This window comes from Cupressus sempervirens, chromosome 4 (genome assembly GCF_028749045.1).
Source record: "Cupressus sempervirens isolate cs-2001-9-10 chromosome 4, ASM2874904v1, whole genome shotgun sequence".
NCBI lineage: Eukaryota > Viridiplantae > Streptophyta > Pinopsida > Cupressales > Cupressaceae > Cupressus > Cupressus sempervirens.
In genome coordinates this window covers 338,456,458-338,478,780 of record NC_143121.1, presented here as the reverse complement: position 1 = coordinate 338,478,780, position 22,323 = coordinate 338,456,458, and the positions used below count along the sequence as shown (strand labels likewise).

Below are 22,323 nucleotides of genomic sequence, written 5' to 3'. Positions count from 1 at the left end.
TTGAGATATTCAATTTATAACCAAGAATTTTATGTCATGGCTCAAGCTTTAAAGAGATGGAGGCATTACTTGTTATTGAATGAGTTTGTATTCCATACTGGTCATAAAGCATTGCAATATTTGAGTAGTCAAGGTTAGTTGAATTAGAGGCACAAAAAATGGGTTGAGTTCTTGCAAAGTTGTACTATTGTTTTCAAGAAAGTTTAGGTGTGCATACCTAGAGCATGAATGATGAATAATTTGATTAAGGAGAAACATAAAGAACTTGCAAGAAATTTTAACAAGAAAATGAATTTGATTAGAGAAATAAATTATTGGTCAGAAATTCATAAGAATGTTTGGAGATACAAGGTTGAAGAATTTGACAAGTTGCTAAATGAAGTAGTTAGAATATGGTGTTGTACATAACATTGTCTATGCCTAGTAAATCTTGGAAGGACATTATAATGGATTTTGTTTTCGAGTTGCCTAAAATACAAAGAGATAATGATTCTATATTTGTAGTAGATGAAATCTTTTCTAAGATATCATATTTCATTCCTTGTAAGAATACTTTAGTTGCAATACATGTAGGAGACTTAATTTTTTAAGGAGATTGTGATATTCCATAGATTACTAGGGGGTATAGTTTTAGATAGAGATTGTAAGTTTGCGGGAAATTTCTAGAGGACACTTTAGAGGAAGATTAAAACTAAATTAAAGTTCAATTCTTTTCATACACCAATCGATGGACAAATAGAGGTAGTGAACATGAGTTTGGTTAATTTACTGAGATGTTTGGTTGGAGATAAGCTTGGTATTTGGGTTTTATTTTGGCACAAGAAAAGTTTGAATAAAACAATTTGGTAAATAGGAATATTGGTAACATGTCATTTGAGATTGTTACAACTATGAATCTTAAGGGAATAGAAAAAATAAGGAATCTTAATCATGAGGAGAAAAGAAGTATTGAACCAGAAGGACATGCAGCTCTAATGAAGTCATTGCATGAAGAGTTTAAAAATCATTTGGAGCAAAGTAATCAGAGGGTATAAAGAAAAGGTCGGTAGATCTAGGAGATAGAATAATTTTTGAGGTTATGATTCATTTGAATTATGGGAGATTTTCGATTGAACCTTGTAGCAAGTTCAAGATAGAGAAGTTTGGACCTTGTAGAATCTTGTGGAAGGAAGTTTGATTTCAAAAATGTTTCTGAAGTTGGATTGTCCACGAATGCACATATATCACCCATATTCAATGTTGTAGATTTTTACAAATATCATTACTAACTTGAGTTTAGAGGACAGTTTGTATATACAACACCAATGTCCTAAGAAACAAATGGAAGATATAGCGAGAATCTTGGATAACAATGTTGGAAGGAGTACCATAGACAAGAAGTATATGGAGTATTTGGTGAAGTGGAAGGACAGACCAATTAAGGACTCTTCATGGAATTTTCTCAAGCAAAACTGCACCAATTTCATTCTTCTTAGATTAAAAATTGAGAGATTCATTTTCTTAATAACCCTAGGAGTCTAATGCAAGAGCATCTTGGCTTTGAATTAATCTAGCATCAACCCATAACAATTTTATTTTTGTTGTTTCTAGTTTGTGAAGTTGTATAGTATGTATGATTGGTTATGCAATCATTCATCTGTTCGAGTGAGCAGTTGCAATGAAAGAATTAAAATTCGAACCTGTATTGGATCATGTTCCCAGGTTCAAAGCTCATTTGACCATTGTTGCTCAAGTTATGATTTGTTCTCTCTCTCAAGTAGTGTGCTCTTGCATGTTCTTGGACCCATTGGTGAATTGCAACCTTGTGATGGAAATCTCTTTGTGGTGCATACCTCTATTTTCCTAGATCATGTGTGGACTTAATACTAAGTTTTTTGATTATACACAAGTTCGGTGGTTTGATTCTTATGATTTAGAACTAGACCTATTGGTCATAATACGTTTCATTTTCTTGGGAGATGTAATCTTTCTTAGGCTGACCAACATATCGTGGTGCCTATATGTTGTAATGCAATGTATCCATAGTGGCATTAGTGGTAGCAGGAGAGTGGTAATTAGAGAATATTAAGGTCTATATCATTTAGAATTGGGTCTAAGGTCTTTGACCGAACATTGCAACCAAGCAAGCATGTTGAAGCATGTCAGTGATGAAGGTACGCATGTTGCCAACTAATTGTAATACAATTACGAATTAAATGAAAGTGGACCTAGCATTGTTCTATCAATCTCTTATTTTCCATTGTGTTTACTCTTGTTGCATGATTGGATGGATCTCTGTGAGGTCCCTCCATCCTTGGCTACATCATATGTTGAGCTATAATAGATGCTCTTACACATCTTACAATTATCATAAGAATTCACCATAAATATCATTTCAAAAGACAACTATAAGAGGATTTGTCATAAATTGACTATGAAAAGCATATACTCTTCCAACTCATCATCCTCCAAATTGGGTACCCACCTTCTTGTAACATAGAAATTTTCATAACCAAATTTTAATCTCAATTTAATCTAATTTCAAAAGTTATTGTTTTCATTTCACATGACAATGATTTTTACCAATTGATTGTAACTGAAAGAAACTCTCTTTAAAATCTATTCAACTGAATTCATGAGAAACAAAAAAAAAATTATGTATTGCTAACAATTTAACTATTTCTAATTGTTCAACTAAAAATAAAGCAACGACTAATTATATCAATTGAAATGAAATTATCTATCTATTTTTACAAAGGTAAAAAGTGAAAGGAACATACAGTTATAGCAAAGAATCTCTTTAACTCATTGTCCAAGCCTCGACATTAGTGAGAGGAGAAGCATTGACATAGGCTTAACCTCTCAACCGCAGAACATTACTTATCTCCGCATATTCTACATTAATAGAATGGCCCTCCCTACCTCAGGATCGGGCTTGGGATGTTCATAAGCCCAACCATCCAAGTAATCAGATGGGTTGAAGTCCCAATAGTTATTCTCCAAAATAACTGAAGCATTTGGACAATCAACAAAGATCACATGTTCGACACATCTGCTTAATTTCTACCTTGGCCAAGGATTTCAAAATTGGGTCTACAAACCTGATCTCCACCACTCGACTTGATAACTTTTTACATAACTGGAATATGCATGAGCTATTGTAGTTTTTAACTTATTATTTGTTTGCTCTGATTCCATTCTTATTCTACAGACTCTCTACACCTCCTCACCATTTCAGGCTACCATGTTGGTGATTCCTAGGTGCTTACAAGTTTATATCTACTGCTTGTGCTTTACACTTCTTCACCTACTATGGCAATATTGTCAATGAATTCCTCGTTGTTCATATTACATGATTTCAATTCATCTCTGTGTGATGTAACTAGGTGTATTAAATTCTGAGCTGAGATATTTATTTACACATGATTGACATGCTATCATAATTAAATAACATCAATATTGGCAGACTCCATATTCTAATATCTAAACAATATTCCCTTGAACTCAGTCTGAAAATAAACAAACATCAATGTTATGGATTCTATCCAACAGGGACACAAGTATATGACTGGTGCAATTTTATGGAAAGAAATACAAACATGTTTATATGGTATATGAATTTGGTTCTTGTACTCTACATGGAACCCGATAGACTTACCATTAAAAAGAATCACAAATGGAAATATGTGGTTTGATAGATTTAGCATTAAAAAGAAACACAAATGGAACTACGTGGTTTGGCAGTATTCTTACTTGACACAGCAGATATATCTTGGAATGCTATGAGGTCGAGAAAGCGAACTCCACTATTGATTCTGATTTTCGTAGGCAAGGAACGTGAAAGAGAACGGAAGAGAAATGGTTTCAGTTGGAAATAAATCTCAGTCACTTACAGTGCCACCGATAGCAATGAGGAAGAATGAAAGAGACTGGGTTGTGATATGACTATGAGACTCTATAAAGAAAGAAAAGCTTGACTCTACGGCTTCCTTTAGTTACAAGAATCCATTCAAAAGCCATTCAAATCGATTAAAGAGAAAGAAAATGAGGGAAAGAAAAGAAAGAAAAATAAGAAGTTAAAGAGTTATTATTATTATTTTATTATTATTATGTATTCTTATCTACGTTCATGTGTACATATTGATAAAGTGGCATCATTAGATTATAATTTATAATGTATTGGTGTCACCTTATTTTTATATACATATGTTCCTATTTGAGAGTGTTTAATAATAATTAAATAATAAATTCTTTGATAATTCTTTTAAAGGTAAGAATTATGTTTAATTTATACTATTTATTATAATGTTCCTTTTATTGCTCATGCGGTTCCACCATGTAACATGTTGTCGAATCCTAGTAACCTTGCCAAGGTAGTCTTTAGGTCAAGCCTATCAATTCTGATGACTGGACCATTTGATCATCCCCTTCCGATGACTCCATTTAGCAATGCTTCCCCTCTCTTCAATCTTCTTCCTGCAATCACTGAAACAAACATTCTTGCCAAGACATTAATTCAAGATATATTAATTGTTAATTCAAAACCATTGTCGATCATCTAGTGACCTTTAGATATTTCATCAACGTTTAAATAACTAACTCATTTCACATGATCATGAAAATATCTCATTATTAATTAATACCACATATATGCTTCGCATGATCAGGGAGAAATAAATTGATACAACAACTATAATTAACTAACTCATTTCACATTATCAGGAAGAAATAAATTGATACAACAACTATAATTAACTAACTTCACATGACCAAGAACAAATAAATTGATACAACGGCTATAATTAACTAACTCGCTTCACATGATAATAATTTGTTAAACCAACAGCTACGTTCAATTTAAAATTTAGGGGAAAAAATTGGGATGCAACATACCCACCCCCTTAGATTTTTCATCATCCTCGATGAAAATAATAGAAAATAATAGTCAGTTATATGAAAAGAAAAGAAATATTCAGTTTTCAATCTCAGAGAAAAGATAGGGATTTCTTTGAAAAATATCATGATAATCCTCCCAAGTGGCATTATCTTCCATATGTTGGTCCCACTCGACCTTGCATTGCGTTACTTCTCAATTTCATAAGCATAGCTTATGTACCTCGAGTATCCTGAGTGGTCTTAGCTCTACCACTCTTGGCTCTCACACCTGTAGTAATTTCCAATCAATCATATGTTCATGGCGGGTAATATACTTTTTAAGATAAGACACATGAAAAACATCATGCATCCTGGCAAGGGCTGGTGGTAAAGCAATTCTATAAGCCACTGGGTTAACAACCTCCAAAACTTCAAAGGGTCCTACATATCTCGGGGCTAACTTAGCATTCTTGCCAAACTTGATAGTACTTTTCTGAGGCTTAACCCTTAGTAACACCTTGTTCCCTACTGAGAATTCTCTGGGTATTCTTTTAGCATCAGCATAGCTCTTATGTCTATCGTTTACTTCCTTCAACCTCTGACGAATCTAGAGTAGCTTCTCTTCCATCTCCTAAAGCATTTCAGGCTCAACAATGATTCTATCTTCCAATCGATTCCAACTTATTGGAGTTTTGCACTTACGACCATACAAAGCCTCAAAAGGAGTCATTCTAATGGTGGATTGATAAGAGTTATTATATGCAAATTCTACCAGACGTAAGTATGTTTCCCATTGGTACTGCTGGTCCATATAGTCTACTCTTAGGAGATCCTCTAATACTTGATTTACTCGTTCAGTCTGACCATCTATCTCAAGATGATAGGCTGAACTAATATTCAATTTGGTGCCCAAAGTTGTGACTAATGTTTGCTAGAATCTGGAAGTTATCCTAGCATCCCTATCTGAAATAATTTTCTTTGGAATTCCGTGCAACCTGAAAATTTCTTTTATGAACTTATGAGCAATTTCAAGTGCTCCATCAGATAAATTTCCTAGTATGAAATGGGCAACCTTAGTCAATCTGTCAACCACAACCAAGATAGTGTTGGGTAGATTCTGGGTCATAGGTAACCTTTGTACGAAATCCATGGATATTACCTACCACTTCCACTCGAGTACTTCATTTGGGTACAACAGACATGTTGGGTACCAATGTTCTGCCTTTACTCTCTGACATTCTAAGCATCTTGCTACAAACTTGATTATTTCCCTTTTCATCCCCTTCCAGAAATATAAAGGTTTTATATCATATAACATTTCATTACTCCCAAATGTCCTGAGTATAGCGCCGAGTGATATTCACCTAAAATCAGTCTTTGAAACTAAGGGTCGTGGGCACATAGATTTTGTGGTGGTATCTTAATAATCCATCCTCTTCTAAGCTAAACTCTGAATACTTAGGATCGTGTGGGTCTCTGATAAGAGCCAAGCTGATTTCTGTATAAAACTCATCATGCTCCAGATATTGTAAAATTTGGTCCCTCAACCTTAAGTTTACCATAGTCATTGTCGAGATGTGTCTTTTTCGATTTAGGGCATTAGCCACCTTGTTTTCCTTACCTTTAATGTAGCTTATGTCAAACTCATAATCTACTAAAAATTTCAGCCATCTCCTTTGTCTAGCATTAAGGTTCGGTTGGGTGAAAATATACTTCAAACTTTGGTGATCAAATCTAAGCTCAAAAGGTTTTCCGATTAAGTAAAGTCTCCACATTTGCAAAGCATGCACTATTGCTGCTAATTCAAGATCATGGGGTGTGTGATTTTCTTCATAATTTTTCAGTTTCCTAGACTCATAAGCAATGACTTGTTCATCTTGCATTAACACACACCCTAAACCTTCTCCAGATGCATCGATTATAACTACTAATTGTTTTTGTGGATCAGGTACCCTCAGAATAGGTGCAGTAGTCAATTTTTCTTTTAGAAACTTGAAAGTTGATTGACACTTCTCCGTCAAAATAAATTTCTTTCCCTTTTTTTAAAGTGATCAAATAGGCTATCCTCGAGAAATCTCTGACAAACTTTCTGTAGAACCCAACTAACCCCATAAGGCTCCTAACTTCCGATATATTTCTAAGTATGGGCCATTCCTTAATCACTTTTAACTTAGATGGATCTACTGCTATACCCTGAGCTGATATAATGTGCCCTAGATATTGAATTTCCTTATGGTAAAAAACACACTTAGATAGTTTCCCATATAGCTTATCTTCTCTTAGTCTTTGCAGAACTATTTCTAAGTGCCTCTGATGTTCTTCTTCATTCTTAGAGTATATTAAAATGTCATCTATAAAGACTAATACAAACTTGTCCAAACAATCCTGAAATATATTGTTCATTAAATTCATGAAAGTTGTTGGGGCATTGATTAATCCAAAAGGCAACACTGTAAACTCACAATGTCCATACCTAGTTCTAAATGCAGTTTTATGTATATCCTCATCTTTAATTCGCAGTTGATGATATCCTGACCTTAAATCAGTTTTTGAAAATATAGTCACACCCTTTATTTGGTCAAAAAGATCATCTATCATTGGCAATAGGTACCGATTTTTTATGGTGACTTTATTAAGCATCATGTAATCTATACATAGTCTCATGGTTCCATCCTTCTTCCTTACAAACAGCATCGGGGCTCCCCATGGTGAGACACTAGGTCAAATCATCTTCTTATCTAACATATCCTGTAGTTGGATCTGTAACTCCATTAACTCTATGGTTGTCATTCTATATGGGGCTTTGGATATGGGTTACGCTCCTGGTATCAATTCTATGGTAAAATCAAATGCTCGGGAAGGGGGTAGTCTAGGAAGTTCCTCAAGAAACACATTGATAATTCTTCAAATAGGGGTATTTTTCTTCGAAGGATTCTTTTAACTTTTGCCTAATTTCTCCATCTTCATAAATGTAATCATCCCCATATGCGGTTGTTTTAGACTCCCTTGTATCTTCAATCCTAACAGCGAAAATTTCACAACCTTTCCTCTCATATCTCTTAAATTGCATTGCAGAAAACTGTTTTGATCTAATTTCATGTTTAATCCCTAAAATGCTTGTTGGTCTACCTTGATCATCCATATAGTGTACAATTTTGGCGAGACAATCTACTTTGGCCTTATGTTCACTGAGCCAATTAATTCCTATGATAATGTTGTATGACCACAATGGTACTACATATAAGTTCAATTCCGTAGAAAAATTCAAAAAGTCAACCCAAGCTTCAAATAGGCATTGCTCCACCTTAGCCCTTGACTGATTTGCATATTTGATTGTCCATGGTTTTGCCATAAAACTAGATCTTAGAAATCTATTGAACAGCCTAGGTGATATAAAACATTCAGATGCTCTAGTATCAATTAATATGGACATAGGGTTCCTGTAAATCTTACCTGGAGTTTCAATGGGGCATGCCTGCTGCTCTATTTGCCTATTATCCAGGGCTGCATGAATCCTTTGTTGAAAGGCTTGTTGCTGCTGCGGCAAAGGTGGTCGCTATGACTAGCTGATGTTGGGTTTAATAAGGCATTGCTTCATCTAATGATCTCCTCCACAATTAAAACAACCTCCTGGTGGTCCCTTCTCATTATTCTTGTTCTTCTTATTCGCATAAAAATTATTTTTGACATCCCTTGCTCCACAACTTTTAAATTCAAGTTTATTATTCTTATAATCCTTAAATTGCTTTTTATGTGGTCCAAAGTCAGCACCTTCTAAATTCCAAGTAGTTTTCCTTTTGTTGTCTTTGATGGAATCATCCTTTCTCATCTTCTATTCCTGTAGAACAACCTTTTCTAGAGCCTCTTCCATGGTTTGAGGAGCAAAAACATCAACAGCTCCACTTATCCTATTGTTCAACCCCATGATAAATTTTCTCACCTTCAGATTGGTGTCTTGTTGATGATGTGGCACGTATTTAAGTAATCGTGTGAACCTCTCCCAGTACTTATGTATTGACATGTCTCCTTGTTTTAAGTTCTGAAAATCTAAAAGCTTCTAATCATAAAAGGTCTGAGGCAGCCAACATCTCCGAAATATGCTCACAAATTTCTCCTAGGTAATTTCAATGGTTCTAATGTTTTGCTCGACCTTAGTGTTTCCCCACCAGGTTGCAGTTTCTCTGGTGAAATGATATATTCCCCAAACTACCTTTGAGGTCTCAGAGAAATTCTTAATCTTGAAAGATTGCTCCATCTCGATTAACCATGCTTCTGCTTCTTCTTCGGACTCAGAACCGGAAAACTTAGGTGGTTTTATTTGCTTTATGTCTGATGGTATATCAACAACTATTTCTTTCTTCTTTTGTTTTTCTAATCGCTTAGGAGAGGGAGTTTTGTTACGTTCAAAGACTTCTGTCTCTGCTCTAAAAGTGGATGTGGTTTGCACTTCCTCACGGTTCTGCCCTATCTGGGCTACCATTTCACTCATCCTTCTTTCCATGGTTTCTAACTTTAAATGTGTTTCTTGCAAGATTTGAAATAGCAATTCATTGGAAGATTGAGGATTCTCGCATATTATATCTTGATTTTCTGTATTTCCACTGTTATTCATTTTTATGTTTAGGATTCCCACCTGTTATTTTGCAATTGTGTTATTATGTGGAAAGAAGAAATCTGATAGAGAAAAAAGTCCTACAACACATTTTCAAATAACTTAATTTTATTTCCATTGCTCAACTAAGCAATCTTAATTACAAAATTTCCTCTATAGAGAAAGTCTACATTCACACAGCATTTTAATCTTGCTTTGTAGCATTACATTTTGGTTTAGACTGGTACATATCTTGCACCATCCATGATCTATGAAACTGTAAAAGATGGCTACTCTATGGGGCATTCCAACTTTGTATCAGCATGTTTCTATATGTCGCCTTTCTGGTAGGAGTCCACTTGACTCTTTCCTTCTTCATCTACTAAATTGCCTAATTCAGGGTTTCATTATCTCGAGGTACAGAACAACAGGTGTAGTCATATTTAGTCATGTTCCTAATAAGATAGGGAAAGATGGGATGTCGACTTTTCTTACGGGGGGTTTTACGTACTAACATCTTGTAGTCAATTCAGATTTCTACTAGGTTTCAAGAAGGTAGGGTGCCCCAGGTTCAATGTCGAACCCAGAGTCTGATATCATATGTAACATACAAATTTTCATTACCAAATTTTAATCTCAATTTAATTTAATTTCAAAAGATACTATTTTCATTTCACATGACAATGATTTCTACCAATTGATTATAACTGAAAGAAACTCTCTTTAAAATCTATTCAATTGAGTGCACGAGAAACAAAAAGAAATATTTATGTATTGCTAACAATTTAACTATTTATAATTGTTCAACTAAAAACAAAGTAACGACTAATTATATCAATTGAAAAGCTTATTCAACATAAAAGTAAATGTTTTCTCCATCTTGAAATGAAATTATTTATCTATTTTTACAAAAGTAAAAAGTGAAAGGAACATACAGTAATAGCAAAGAATCTCTTTAACTCGTTGTCCTAGCCTTGGCATTGGTGAGAGGAGAAGCATTGACATAGGCTTAACCTCCCAACCACGAACCATTACTTATCCCCACACATTCTAAATGAATAGAACGGCCCTCCTTACCTCGAGATTGGGCTTGGGATGTTTAAGCACAACCATCAGAGTAATCAGGTGGGTCGAAGTCCCAACAGTTATTTTCCAAAATAACTGAAGCGTCTGGACAATCAACAAAGATCACATATTTGACACATCTGCCTAATTTCTACCCTGGCCAAAGATTTCAAAATTGGGTCTACAAACTTGATCTCCACCACTCGACTGGACACCTTTTTACATAATTGGAACATTCATGAGCTACTGTAGTTTTTAACTTATATTTTGTTTGATCCGATTTCATTCTTATTCTACAGACTCTCTACACCTCCTCACCATTTCAGGCTACCATGTCGATGATTCCTAGGTCCTCACGAGTTTATATCTATTGCTTGTGCTTTACACCTCTTCACCTATTATGGCAATATTGCCGGTGAATTCCTTGATGTTCATATTACATGATTTCAGTTCCATCTCTGTGTGATGTAACTAGGTGTATTAAATTTTGAGCTGAGATATTTATTTACACATGATTGACATGTTGTCATGATTAAATAGCATCAATATTGGCAGACTCCATATTCTAATGTCTAAATAATATTCCCTTGAACTCAATATGAAAATAAATAGGCATTGATGTTATGGATTCTGTACAACAGGGACACAAGTCTACGACTGGTATGATTTTCTAAAAAGAAATACAAACATATTTCTGTGGTATATGAATTTGGTTCTTGAACTCTACATGGAACCCGACAGACTTAGCATTAAAAAGAATCACAAATGGAAATACGTGGTTCGACAAACTTGGCATTAAAAAGAAACACAAATGGAAATACATGGTTCGGCAATATTCTTTCTTGACACAACGGATATATCTTGGAATGCTCTAAGGTCAAGAAAGAAGACTCCACTATTGATTCTAATTTTCGCAGGCAAGGAACGTGAAAGAGAAGAATGGAAGAGCAGTGGTTTCAGTTGGAAATAAATCTCAATCACTTAGAGTGCCACCAATAGCAATGAGGAAGAATGAAAGAGAATGGGTTGTGATATGATTGTGAGACTATTAAAAAAAAAAAGCTTGACTCTACGGCTTCTTCAACTACAAAAATCCATTTGAAAGCCATTCAAATTGGTTAAAGAGAAAGAAAAGAAAGAAAAATAAGAAGTTAAAGAGTTATTATTATTATTATGTATTCTTATCTGCATTCATGTGTACGTATTGATAAAGTGGCATCATTAGATTATAATTTATAATGTATTGGTGTCACTTTATTTTTATATACATATGTTCGTATTTGAGAGTGTTTAATAATAATTAAATAATAAATTCTTTGATTACTCTTTTAAAGGTAAGAATTATGTTTAATTTATACTATTTATTATAATGTTCCTTTTATAGCTCATGCAGTTCCACCATGTAACATGTCAAATCCTAGTAACCTTGTCAAAGTAGTCTTTAGGTCAAACTTGTCAATTCTAATGACTGGACCATTCGATCATCCCCTTTTGATGACACCGTTTAACAATGCTTCCCCCTCTTCAATCTTCTTCCTGCAATCACTGAAACAAACATTCTTGCCAAGACATTAATTCCAGATATATTAATTGTTAATTCAAAACCATTGCCAATCATCTAGTGACCTTTAGATATTTCATCATCATTTAAATAACTAACTCATTTCACATGATCATGAAAATATCTTATTATCAGTCAATACCACATATATATGCTTCACATGATTAGGGAGAAATAAATTGATACGACTATAATTAACTAACTCACTTCACATGATCAAGAAGAAATAAATTGATACAACAGCTATAATTAACTAACTCGCTTCACATGATAATAATTTGTTAAACCAATGGCTATGTTCAATTTAAAATTTAGGGCAAACATTTCAGATGTAACACTTCATGGAAAATGCAACTTCTACCACTTGTCCAATTTGTCATACGATCTATTATAAATTGACACTTCTCAATATCCTCAAAATGGAATGCCTAGGTCCAGGTTTGACATGTGTATCATGCATTCATCACCAAGTAACATGCCACCAAGCATATGCATCCAAATAATTTTCTAGAGACTTGTAGGCAAATAATCAATTAAATAATATATAAATGGAACAAACACAATGTGAAATTTTGCAAAAGTTGAGACACCGTAATCCCAAAACATACACGTAAAATATGTAGCTTATATTGATGAAGAAACTACACATCCATATATGTTTTTTTGTTTTCTTCGCCTTTGGTCCTATTTCTTGAAGAATTAAGCCACTATTGTCCACTCTTCTCCAGAAATAAGGTATTGTGCAACAAATGTACCAACTTGTGAAACAAGTTGGCTCCATCATATATGAGAAAGAATGTGAATACATCAAAGTCCACCCACAAAATTCCATTGTTGCAATCAAATTGCTCTCAAATTTGTTCATAATCTAGTATTTCATTAACATTTAAAGCACATTGAAGTTGATTGCAATTTCATGGGAGAAATGCTCAAAATATTCAATTCCAAGTTTGCACATTCAAATGTGATGGAAGATGCCACCTGAACATTTTGAAGATTGAAAGCTTTCAAAATTCTCTCAATAATATTTTAAAACAATGATGTAACATGACAATGTTGAAATATTTCATCACCTACATCTCGTTTGTCTTGTGTAGTGGTTGATTGTCTTATTTTCTTTCTTTTGGCACTGTTTATTGATTTGCCAAGTAATTTGTTTTTGATCTATAGTTGTCCCGCCATCTTGTTCAACTAAATGTGTTATAATATCAAAGCATGTATACCTATCATATAATACAATCTCTAACCATTCATTGGGATTTTGTTTTGCATACATCTCTGATACTATAGACATTACTGTCATAAGAAATATAGGAATTCAAATATTACTTTCTCTTATGAACAATGATATTGTGAAGAATAACAAACTTTAGTAAAAGGCCTTTTTATTCCCACATCTTCAAGTTACTCTTGTAACTTCATGCTACATGTACACTTTCTTGGTGGCTCCTTCTTCTTCTTCACAAGATGCTCAAATTAGTCTTGTAGTTTCATTCTACTTTTTAACTATTTTGGGAAGACTTGTAACAAGTGACCGTTTTACAATATAAGGAGTTTAATACATTAGGGTGCTTTATATATGCTCTCCACACGATTTGATCGATAACATATCTTCATATAGCCCAAAGAAAAACAATGGCTTTCAAAACTAATATACCCTTCAAGATTTTGTTGAAAATTTCCAGAAAGTTATCAAATATATTTTTGGATGAAATTTTCAAGAGAAATCTGGAATACAATCCTTCTAAACCAACAGCCTCAAAAGTGTTTATTTTAGGCAGAAATATCATTATCTGCTTAAGGAAACTCGAGTATGTACATTAGAAATATGCCCTACCTGTTGATGTATGACTTCCACTAAATTTCCGAGAAGAATAGTTCATGCCTCAGAAAGGTTCCAGAGCTACAAAAGCAGTGTTACCAAAAGATCTCAAGTTCCTTAAATGACATGGTATGGGATGGCTCTAATCAACTGACTACCATGTGGCCTAGTAAATAATATGAAAATCCGTCATGTCATCTCCAACTACAAATTCTATCAATCTCAACATGTTATCTCAACTTGTCAAAATTTGAGTTGAAGGGAAGAAAATGTTTAATACACAATTTCAAGGGAACTTTGGTATTTGCATGAACACTGTTTAAAGAGAAACAGATCAAAATCAATATGTTTTCCTCCTTATATTTAGTTTCCGCACGTCTCTCTTTGATGAAATTGCCATCATTCCTGATGGTGCCAATCCTACTGCCCATTGATATGCATCCTTAAACCTGAAAAATTGATAGTGTTAGTATATCGACAAATCTGACCAAATTGCTCTTCCTCACAATAAGTTCTATATAAACAATTAACAAATTGGCCCAATAAGTGTCTTCACCTAGGCATGCTCACAAATACGGCTATCACTAAGACTCCAACAATGAGGGGAAAAGCAGGTGCTGGTGTCAAGTCCTGCAGAGCATAAATAATGTGAAAAATGGTAAAACTGTTTGCATTAGAGCAATAAAGATCAAATTATGAGTCTGCATGTCTTCTATACGGCCTTGTTATCACAGTACAGTTAAGCTTTAAAGTTTAAACTATAATTCAAAGGTTGCGATACTAAAAACTTTTATTTTTGTCAAAAGAAAATCATCCCTACATATTTTTGACACTTACAAGCTTCTGATGATGTTCCTCTGCCCTGTAAGATAATGGTCCAACATGTATTTGTGTCTGCTTCTCTAGGTCGACTTCAAGAGTATCAGATTCAAATTTCTGAAACTTTGATGGAAGTCCATACAAAAGTTGGACCAGGTATTTTCCTTTTGGCAGACTCTGTACTTCAAAAAAACTTGACATTGGCAATGGAATTAGGGACTCTATTTTAAAGGGTTCGCTTGCAGACTTAATCTGAACTGTCAAATGTGGCTGCAGTTTTTCAAGGTCGGTTCCATCAACATGACCTGTTACAATTGTCATTTCTGGCTGATCAAAGGCAACAAAGTCCAATCCATTGATATCTGTAGACCGAACCTACAAAATCACAAATCATAATTGTTTTAGGTTTAAGTCTTGATGAGAAAGAGAGAATACTTCTAACAATCTAAAATAAAAAATTAGTATGAGATGAAGACTCTCTCATACTGCACAAGTCATAAGATCAAATTAAAAATAAAAACACAATATCCATGAAGTGAATTATTATAATTAGAAGAATACAAGAAGGCCTTTGTAAATTTGTGTATAAACTGATTCTGTAGGGCATCATAGATTTGTAAGTCTCCTATGACTGTAGCATGCAGCCTCAGAATCAGTCGTCTGAGTTCTTTTGGGAATGTACAGACTGGCTACAAAGATGGCAAAACACTTTTTCAAATTGTACCTATAATGGGTGGTGTCTGGGCGATTGTTTTCCTAAATATCATAAAACACAAATAAATAAATAATTCTTAAAAATAAGATAAAAACTAAGAAGCTTTACTTTTAGTATTAGGCAAGGGCCTACAACACAACAGTGAGTTGTGAGCCTCTCATTTGGGAGGTCTTGGGTTCAAGTCTACATGATCTTAACACATAATAATAATTAATTTCAACTAATAATAATAAATAATCTAGGCTGAAGCCCATTACCTATATAAAAAAAGATGTTTTAGTATTAAAGGTAAGTGCCTACAAGGCTACAACACAACGGTAAGTTGTGAGCCTCTCATTTGGGAGGTCTTGGGTTCAAGTCTACATGATCTTAAGTTAACACATGCTACTAATTAATTTCAACAAATAATAATAAATAATCTATGCTTTAGCCCATTACCTATAAAAAAAACAGAAGCTTTAGTAGTAAAGACTGAGTACAATCACAATTCATTCACTCCATATAACATTTGATAAACTGCTATGATTAGACATAATATGAAGCATGATACCTAGGTTACCATATTCGGTCATCTAGCCCCAAAAACGCAAGTAGATTTGCTGGTCATTCGCATTCGGTTCGTATTAGACTCAGAATTACTATTTTCCTAATGAATTTGGAATAAATTTGGTCGAAGGGACCCTAATTTGTCATCTTTTGCAGCAAATGCAGACTAGTCAACATGCACCCAAAACAAATTTCGCTCAAATTTGGCGAATTTCAAATGCATGTTAGGAGACATTTGTCATTTCCAAATTTTATTCAATTATTTTAATATTTTAAACCTAAATGTCGGCTTTTCTTCTACTCGCACAGGTTTTTCCTCTATTCATGCGCACACGACATTTTTAATCTCCTCACGGCACACTGTTTTTTTCCTACTCATAGGCACACAACATTTTTGTGCAAATGATTCAGTGTTTTTGCTCACTCATTGCAGACATACAAAAACTAGAGTACCGATGATTGTGATTTTGATGCTCTTGAAGACAAAAACAATGCTGATGCTCATAAATGGTGTACTTCCATGGACAAATGCACCAGCACTTGCAGCCCATTGCCATCAAAATATTATCACATGTAAGTTCTTAAATCTTAAGATTTTAATTTGTAATTTCTTGTTCATAAATATTCAAAACTCTTCACTCTATAATTTCAAATTTGTAAATCTTGATAGGTTGCTGGTTCATCATAATTTGAAAAGAATTGGAGCACATACTCCTTCATCCACTCAATAAAACTCAACTGACTAAACTCCAAGAAGGTAGACAACTTGGTCTTTGTGCATTCAAACTTTAGGCTTACAACTCACAAAGAGAATACCTACAAAAAAGGGAAGGCAAAACAATGCGATGTTGAACCAGAGTCTACAGAGTTAGAAGCCCACACTTGCAATTGATGATGGTGAAGATGATGATGAGATACGTACTGATGTTGAAGCTGATCTTGAGCCTACAGCTGAGACTACCAATGCTAGTGGAACTAATTGTACTTCTAATCTGCAACTGCCGAACAATGATGAATTCTTTGATGATTTTTAATGATATTTGATCACATGACTAACTACTGATTAGTAATGTTCACATTACTATTTTTGAACTGAAACATTGATATAGTGGAGTATTTTGACTTGTTAGTTGAACTAAATCATGAATATATATGGTGGTGTAGATTGCTAAATTGCTTTAATATTAGCATAGTGGTGTATAAACTTATTTGCTGCAGCGTATGTTTATATATATATATATATAATGTTTTTAAAAAAATAAAAAAATCTTGTACGAACGAACCCAAAACAAACCCGGACCTAGCCCAAAAAAATTCAAACAAATGTCGAACTCGCATACAAACCAGAATCCGAACCAGCATCTTAGCATGATATATATAGACTGATACCAGAAAAGAAAAGATGCATCATGCATGGTATATATGTACAATGAGCAATGAGATTAGAAATTGGCATCATTTGACTGATACCTTGGATCCAGGGTAGGGGGCTGTGTTGGCTCTCCAACTAGGATTTTATTTGTCTTTCAAATTTTGAACATTTTATTTATTTTAAAATTTATGCATTATATGGGGAGGATGCCCTTGAGTACCCAGCCAAACCGGGGGCATCCTGGGTCTTCCCAAACATCTTCCAAATAAAGAGTAACAGGGAGAGGATGTCCCTCCAAGTCCTTTGGACATTAATGAAGTCCACATGTCCCTTAGAACACAGCTCAGAACTCACACTCGTATAAAAACATACATGCAGAAGATTTTTTCGTGTTAGCTCTCATTTTCACCATGCTATACTGCATATGACTGAAATATAAATTAATACTTAAGAATATTTATTGCAGCATGGCTAAAGAAGGTGCTATATTTTGTCAGGCTGCATAAATGTCAGAAAAAGTTTGTTTGATAATAAGTCCAGAATGAACAATTGGTTGCTCAAAGAAGGTACTAGACAGCATAAGTGTAATTAATAATTCAAGTTATAATCAGGGCTGAAAGAAAAATGACCAAAGAAAGAATGCAGGATTTTATTTATTTTTCAAAGTTTGAACAGTTTATTTATTTTTATGTCGAGGATGCCCTGAAGTACCCAGCAGAGCCAGGGGCCATCCTGGTCTTCCTAAAAGCCTTCCAAATAAAAAGGAATTGGGAGGGGATGTCCCTCCATTCCTTTGACCATAATCAAGACCACGGGCCCCTTAACACTACTCTGAATTTCAGAACTCACATTTGTACAAAAATGTAAGTGCAGAATAGTTTTGTTCACGTTAGCCCACATTTTGACTATGCTATGCTGCATATGACTGTAATATAACTAGAAATATAAGAATATTTATTGCATCATGACTAGAGCAGGCACTACTTTTTGTTAGGCTACATATATGTCAGAAAAAGTTGGTTTATTAATTATGTCCAGAGCAAACAATTGGTTGCTCAAAGGAGGAACTTGTTCAAGTTATCATCGGGGCTAAGGAGTAAAAGGAAAATGACCAAAGCAAGAATGCAGGATATATTACACAAAGGTACTGATATAAGAAGAGAGAAGCATGCATAATTTGCAATCCAAACATGACAGATTAAGGATGAGAAGTATACTGAATAAGAAAAAGGAAGTACTGCACTGGTTAGAATTGTAAAAATAAAAGTGACTGCTAAGTATTACATGCTCACCGAGTTGTACTTGGGTTAGTTCAACATGATGAGAATTGTGAGATATGGGTGCCTTAAATGCATTAAATAATCCGAAAGCTTTGCTAGTAGGGAAAGAGCCCAAAGCAATGGATTGAATTCAGCATTCCTCCCTACTAATGAATGCTCAGAGGTGTTTGCATACTAAGTGGGTTTGTTTTCTTTTTATTTGGTACAAACATGAGGAAAAATATCATGAGTGTAATGATTACTGATAAAGATGCACACAGATGAAATCCAACAACAAAATAAAACTCCACAAAAAAACCTGTAGAAGTCTTCAGTAATTAAACATAGATGAATGATACAGTTGTATTTGACTAACTTGACATAGAGCTTATAATGCATTTCATTTTTCAAAAGCTTTGCTAGTGGAGAAAGTGGCTAGAAGATGAAAATCCTAATGTGACAGGTTAAATTTCTTTTTCCCTCACTACTAAATGCTCATAGGTGCTTTTGTGCTCTGTGGCTCACCTTGCCTTGTAATTATAGGCAACATAGAGAAAGAGGAGTTTTGTTAGTGAATGACTTCTCTTGTAGGTTATCTTGAATTGACCAAAACCACAGAGATCTATCCTTTCAGTCTTCATGCATGAACCTTGGGATTGCCATGTATTCACTTTTTTTATTCCTTCCTCTGTTCGTTCCACTGTAGTGCTGCCAACAACCTGGTATTCTACTCATATAATTTGAAGATACTACTAGGTTGGCTAAATAACCCACTAAACTGTTAAGAAATAGTGTCTTTCACAATCTAACAAACAGTTAAATCATCACATGGATAAAATGTATATTGTAGTACCAGAACTAGTCCTGATTTGATAACGTGGGTTGATAGATCTAACTGTGATTGCTTATCTTAGAAAAAAAATCACTGCCAAACATTAAAATTTTCTTCTCAAGCTAACATGGTACCATATTCCTGTATAATACTACATGCTTGTAATGCATATTCATAGTACAGCCAGAAAAGTACAATACTGACCACATTAATTCTAATTCTGAACTGTATGAAAACTTAAAAAGCAAGACTGACAATAAAATTTAAGAAACATCTGCAAACTACCGGATAACAAAAAAGGTCCAGCAGTAAGACACCTTATAAGAGTTTAGACATACACCAAAAACTAAAATCAAAGTACACCTTTAAAGAGATTAGCCATACACCATATACCTCAATATCAACGAGGCTTGGAGATGCACGCTCAATTTTTGGTTGGTTTCTTGAGTCTTCTTTCACTACAACTTTTACCGAATATTTTGTGTTGGGTAGAAGGCCTCTAAGGCGATATTTTCCTGAAATGTCTGTTGTTGTTTCCTCATAATAACCCTTTGACTGGGATCTAGCTTCCAAAGTGATACCTTCTCTAGGCTGCCCAGAAAGTGATGTCACTGTACCTAGAATGCTGCAAACCAATTACATTGAAACAAAGTGTCATCAAATAATTTCCAAAAACATCAACAATCAACATTAAAACAAAATAATAACCAAGAATAATCAACATGTGAGACTAATTATTTTTCAAAAACCCAATACTCTAAAAGCAGGAAAAACAAGGTAGATGGATTATAGTAGCATGCAGCCCTCAAGAGTCAAAACTATTCAAAACTAACAAATCAAAGCATATAAATTAGACTTAAGGCCAACTGGTGACACTGAAGTTTAAGAAATGGATTATGTTGGGCTTTGGTCAAAGTGAACTTTTCATCAAATTTTATAATAATTTAAACATGTTATAAATCATTTATATTATCTGTGAAGTCTGTATGGTGGTTCTTTGCTCAAACCCCTCATCCACTCGCTTAATGTCCTACCAACCTCTTAATGAACACTTCATTTACTTAGAAGTGGGTTCCCACCCCTGTAAGAGGCTCTTTGTATCTCATTTTAGTGGCTACTGTTAGTGTGATATTAAGTCATTCATTGCACAACTTCATAAAAGTCCTATAACAACCCTTTTGAATTTTGAAATGCTCAAGTGATTTATTTCACACACCTGCACCTCCAAAACAAAAAGATATAGAATACTCATTTCTATATTAACAATAAAAGGCTAAGGACTTCAAACGTGTCTTTCAAAGCCATGGACCAATGCCCACCAAATCCAGCAGCTTGTATCAACTCCAAAAGGGAGTTACCTTGGATTGACATAGTTATTACAAATAAAATTACCAATTGGCTCATGACTACTAAATTGTCAGTACAGATACTGGTATGAGAACCCGGTGCATAGGTATAGGCCATTTTTTTATGGGTACATGTGTATGTATATGTATATATATATATAAAATATATATATACAAAAAAACAGAGTTGCCAAAAACTCTTGTCCCTCCTTGGGCATGCATATCCACATATCCAATTTGGAAACGTATCTGACACTGTCTGGAAACACATTGAATATTGTAACCATGTCTGCCTAAAAAACTTATTTTTTCAACCGTGCCGAATACTATGTGATTGGTTTTTCTCTTTTAAGAATTGACATAAATCTTCCCAAATTTAATTTACAAAAACTTCATTGATGCAATTTTTTTAAAAAAAAGGTATAAACAAAACCTGCTCCAAATGAGAAAGACAAACATAATGTCTTTCTTTTCAGAAACCCATTTTTGTTGAATTATCTTTTAATGCAACTCTATTATTTTTGTATATTGTAAAGTGTTAAATTAACTTATAAATATTCATGTAGCATTTGTGTCCATATGTTGCTTTCTGAAGTAATAAAATTCTCCTCTAATAACTTTAAAAACTGTATTGAATATGTGTATATGTTTTTTAATGCCATATCCAAATTGGGGGATCTTAAAAAGTGACTGTATCTGTACCCTAAGTCACAAGGTTCGCCGAATTTTCGGCTCCAGGTTTGAATTTTGGCGAACCTATGATTTTTCTAAAAAATTCGTAAAAGTTCGCCATAAATTCGTATGGCAATAAAGCTGTGGTCATTTCTATTTAATATATTTTATTGTTGTTTTTAGGGTTCTCAGCATAAAATAATAATAAATATGGCCCTTGCGTTCACGAAATGGCATCAATCGATTGAATATTTTCACAAACGGAGAGCTAGGGAAAATATATTTGATCTGATTGTTTGCAATAATCAATTGTGGCGGCCATTGCTTTCCTGATCCAATGTTTTCGGTTCATCATTGCCCTTCGTTCATGATTTTTCAACGGTGTTTCCTCAATGTTTGTTGTGGTTTTGCAGCATTTCACAACCTTCATCTGCTGGTCGTGGCTCTGTCGCACTGTTGCAAGCTATCGTAGCTCTATGGCAATGTTCGAAATTTCATCCCGTCCACAGTCTCGACAATTTTAATTCTAATGTTTGAAAGATTAAATTTTATTGAGTTTTTTTTAGGTTGAGATTTATTTAGTGTGATTTATTTAAAGTTTTAAGTTCATTTGTAAATAAAATAAAATGAATATGTATATTTTTAATTAAAACATTAATATTATGTTTATTTATTATTAATAAATATTGTATTACTTTATTTGTAATATTTTTATTTTATTTGTAATATTGTTATTTTATAATCAAAGGAAACATGGAATTACATATTAATATTTTTTATGCTTATTTATTATTAAAATTTTAAATATTAATAATTTGTGTATTTATAATTTATTTATAATTATATTACTTTATTAATATTTTGAATAT

At 33.9% G+C, this 22,323-nt stretch overlaps 1 protein-coding gene across 1 annotated transcript in view; it reads right to left on the bottom strand.

Moving 5' to 3' along the window:
- Positions 1–13,813: 13,813 nt before the first annotated feature.
- LOC149561409 (Carbohydrate-binding-like fold) overlaps positions 13,814–22,323 on the bottom strand; it is a 193,237-nt gene continuing 184,727 nt past the window's right edge. Inside the window, exons 24-27 of the mRNA XM_089825132.1 lie at positions 19,830–20,061; positions 14,731–15,087; positions 14,450–14,523; positions 13,814–14,342 (exon numbers count right to left, since the gene is read on the bottom strand). Coding sequence (XP_089681258.1) covers positions 14,234–14,342; positions 14,450–14,523; positions 14,731–15,087; positions 19,830–20,061 — 772 coding nt within the window. The 3' untranslated portion in view covers positions 13,814–14,233. The remainder of the gene's footprint in view (positions 14,343–14,449; positions 14,524–14,730; positions 15,088–19,829; positions 20,062–22,323) is intronic.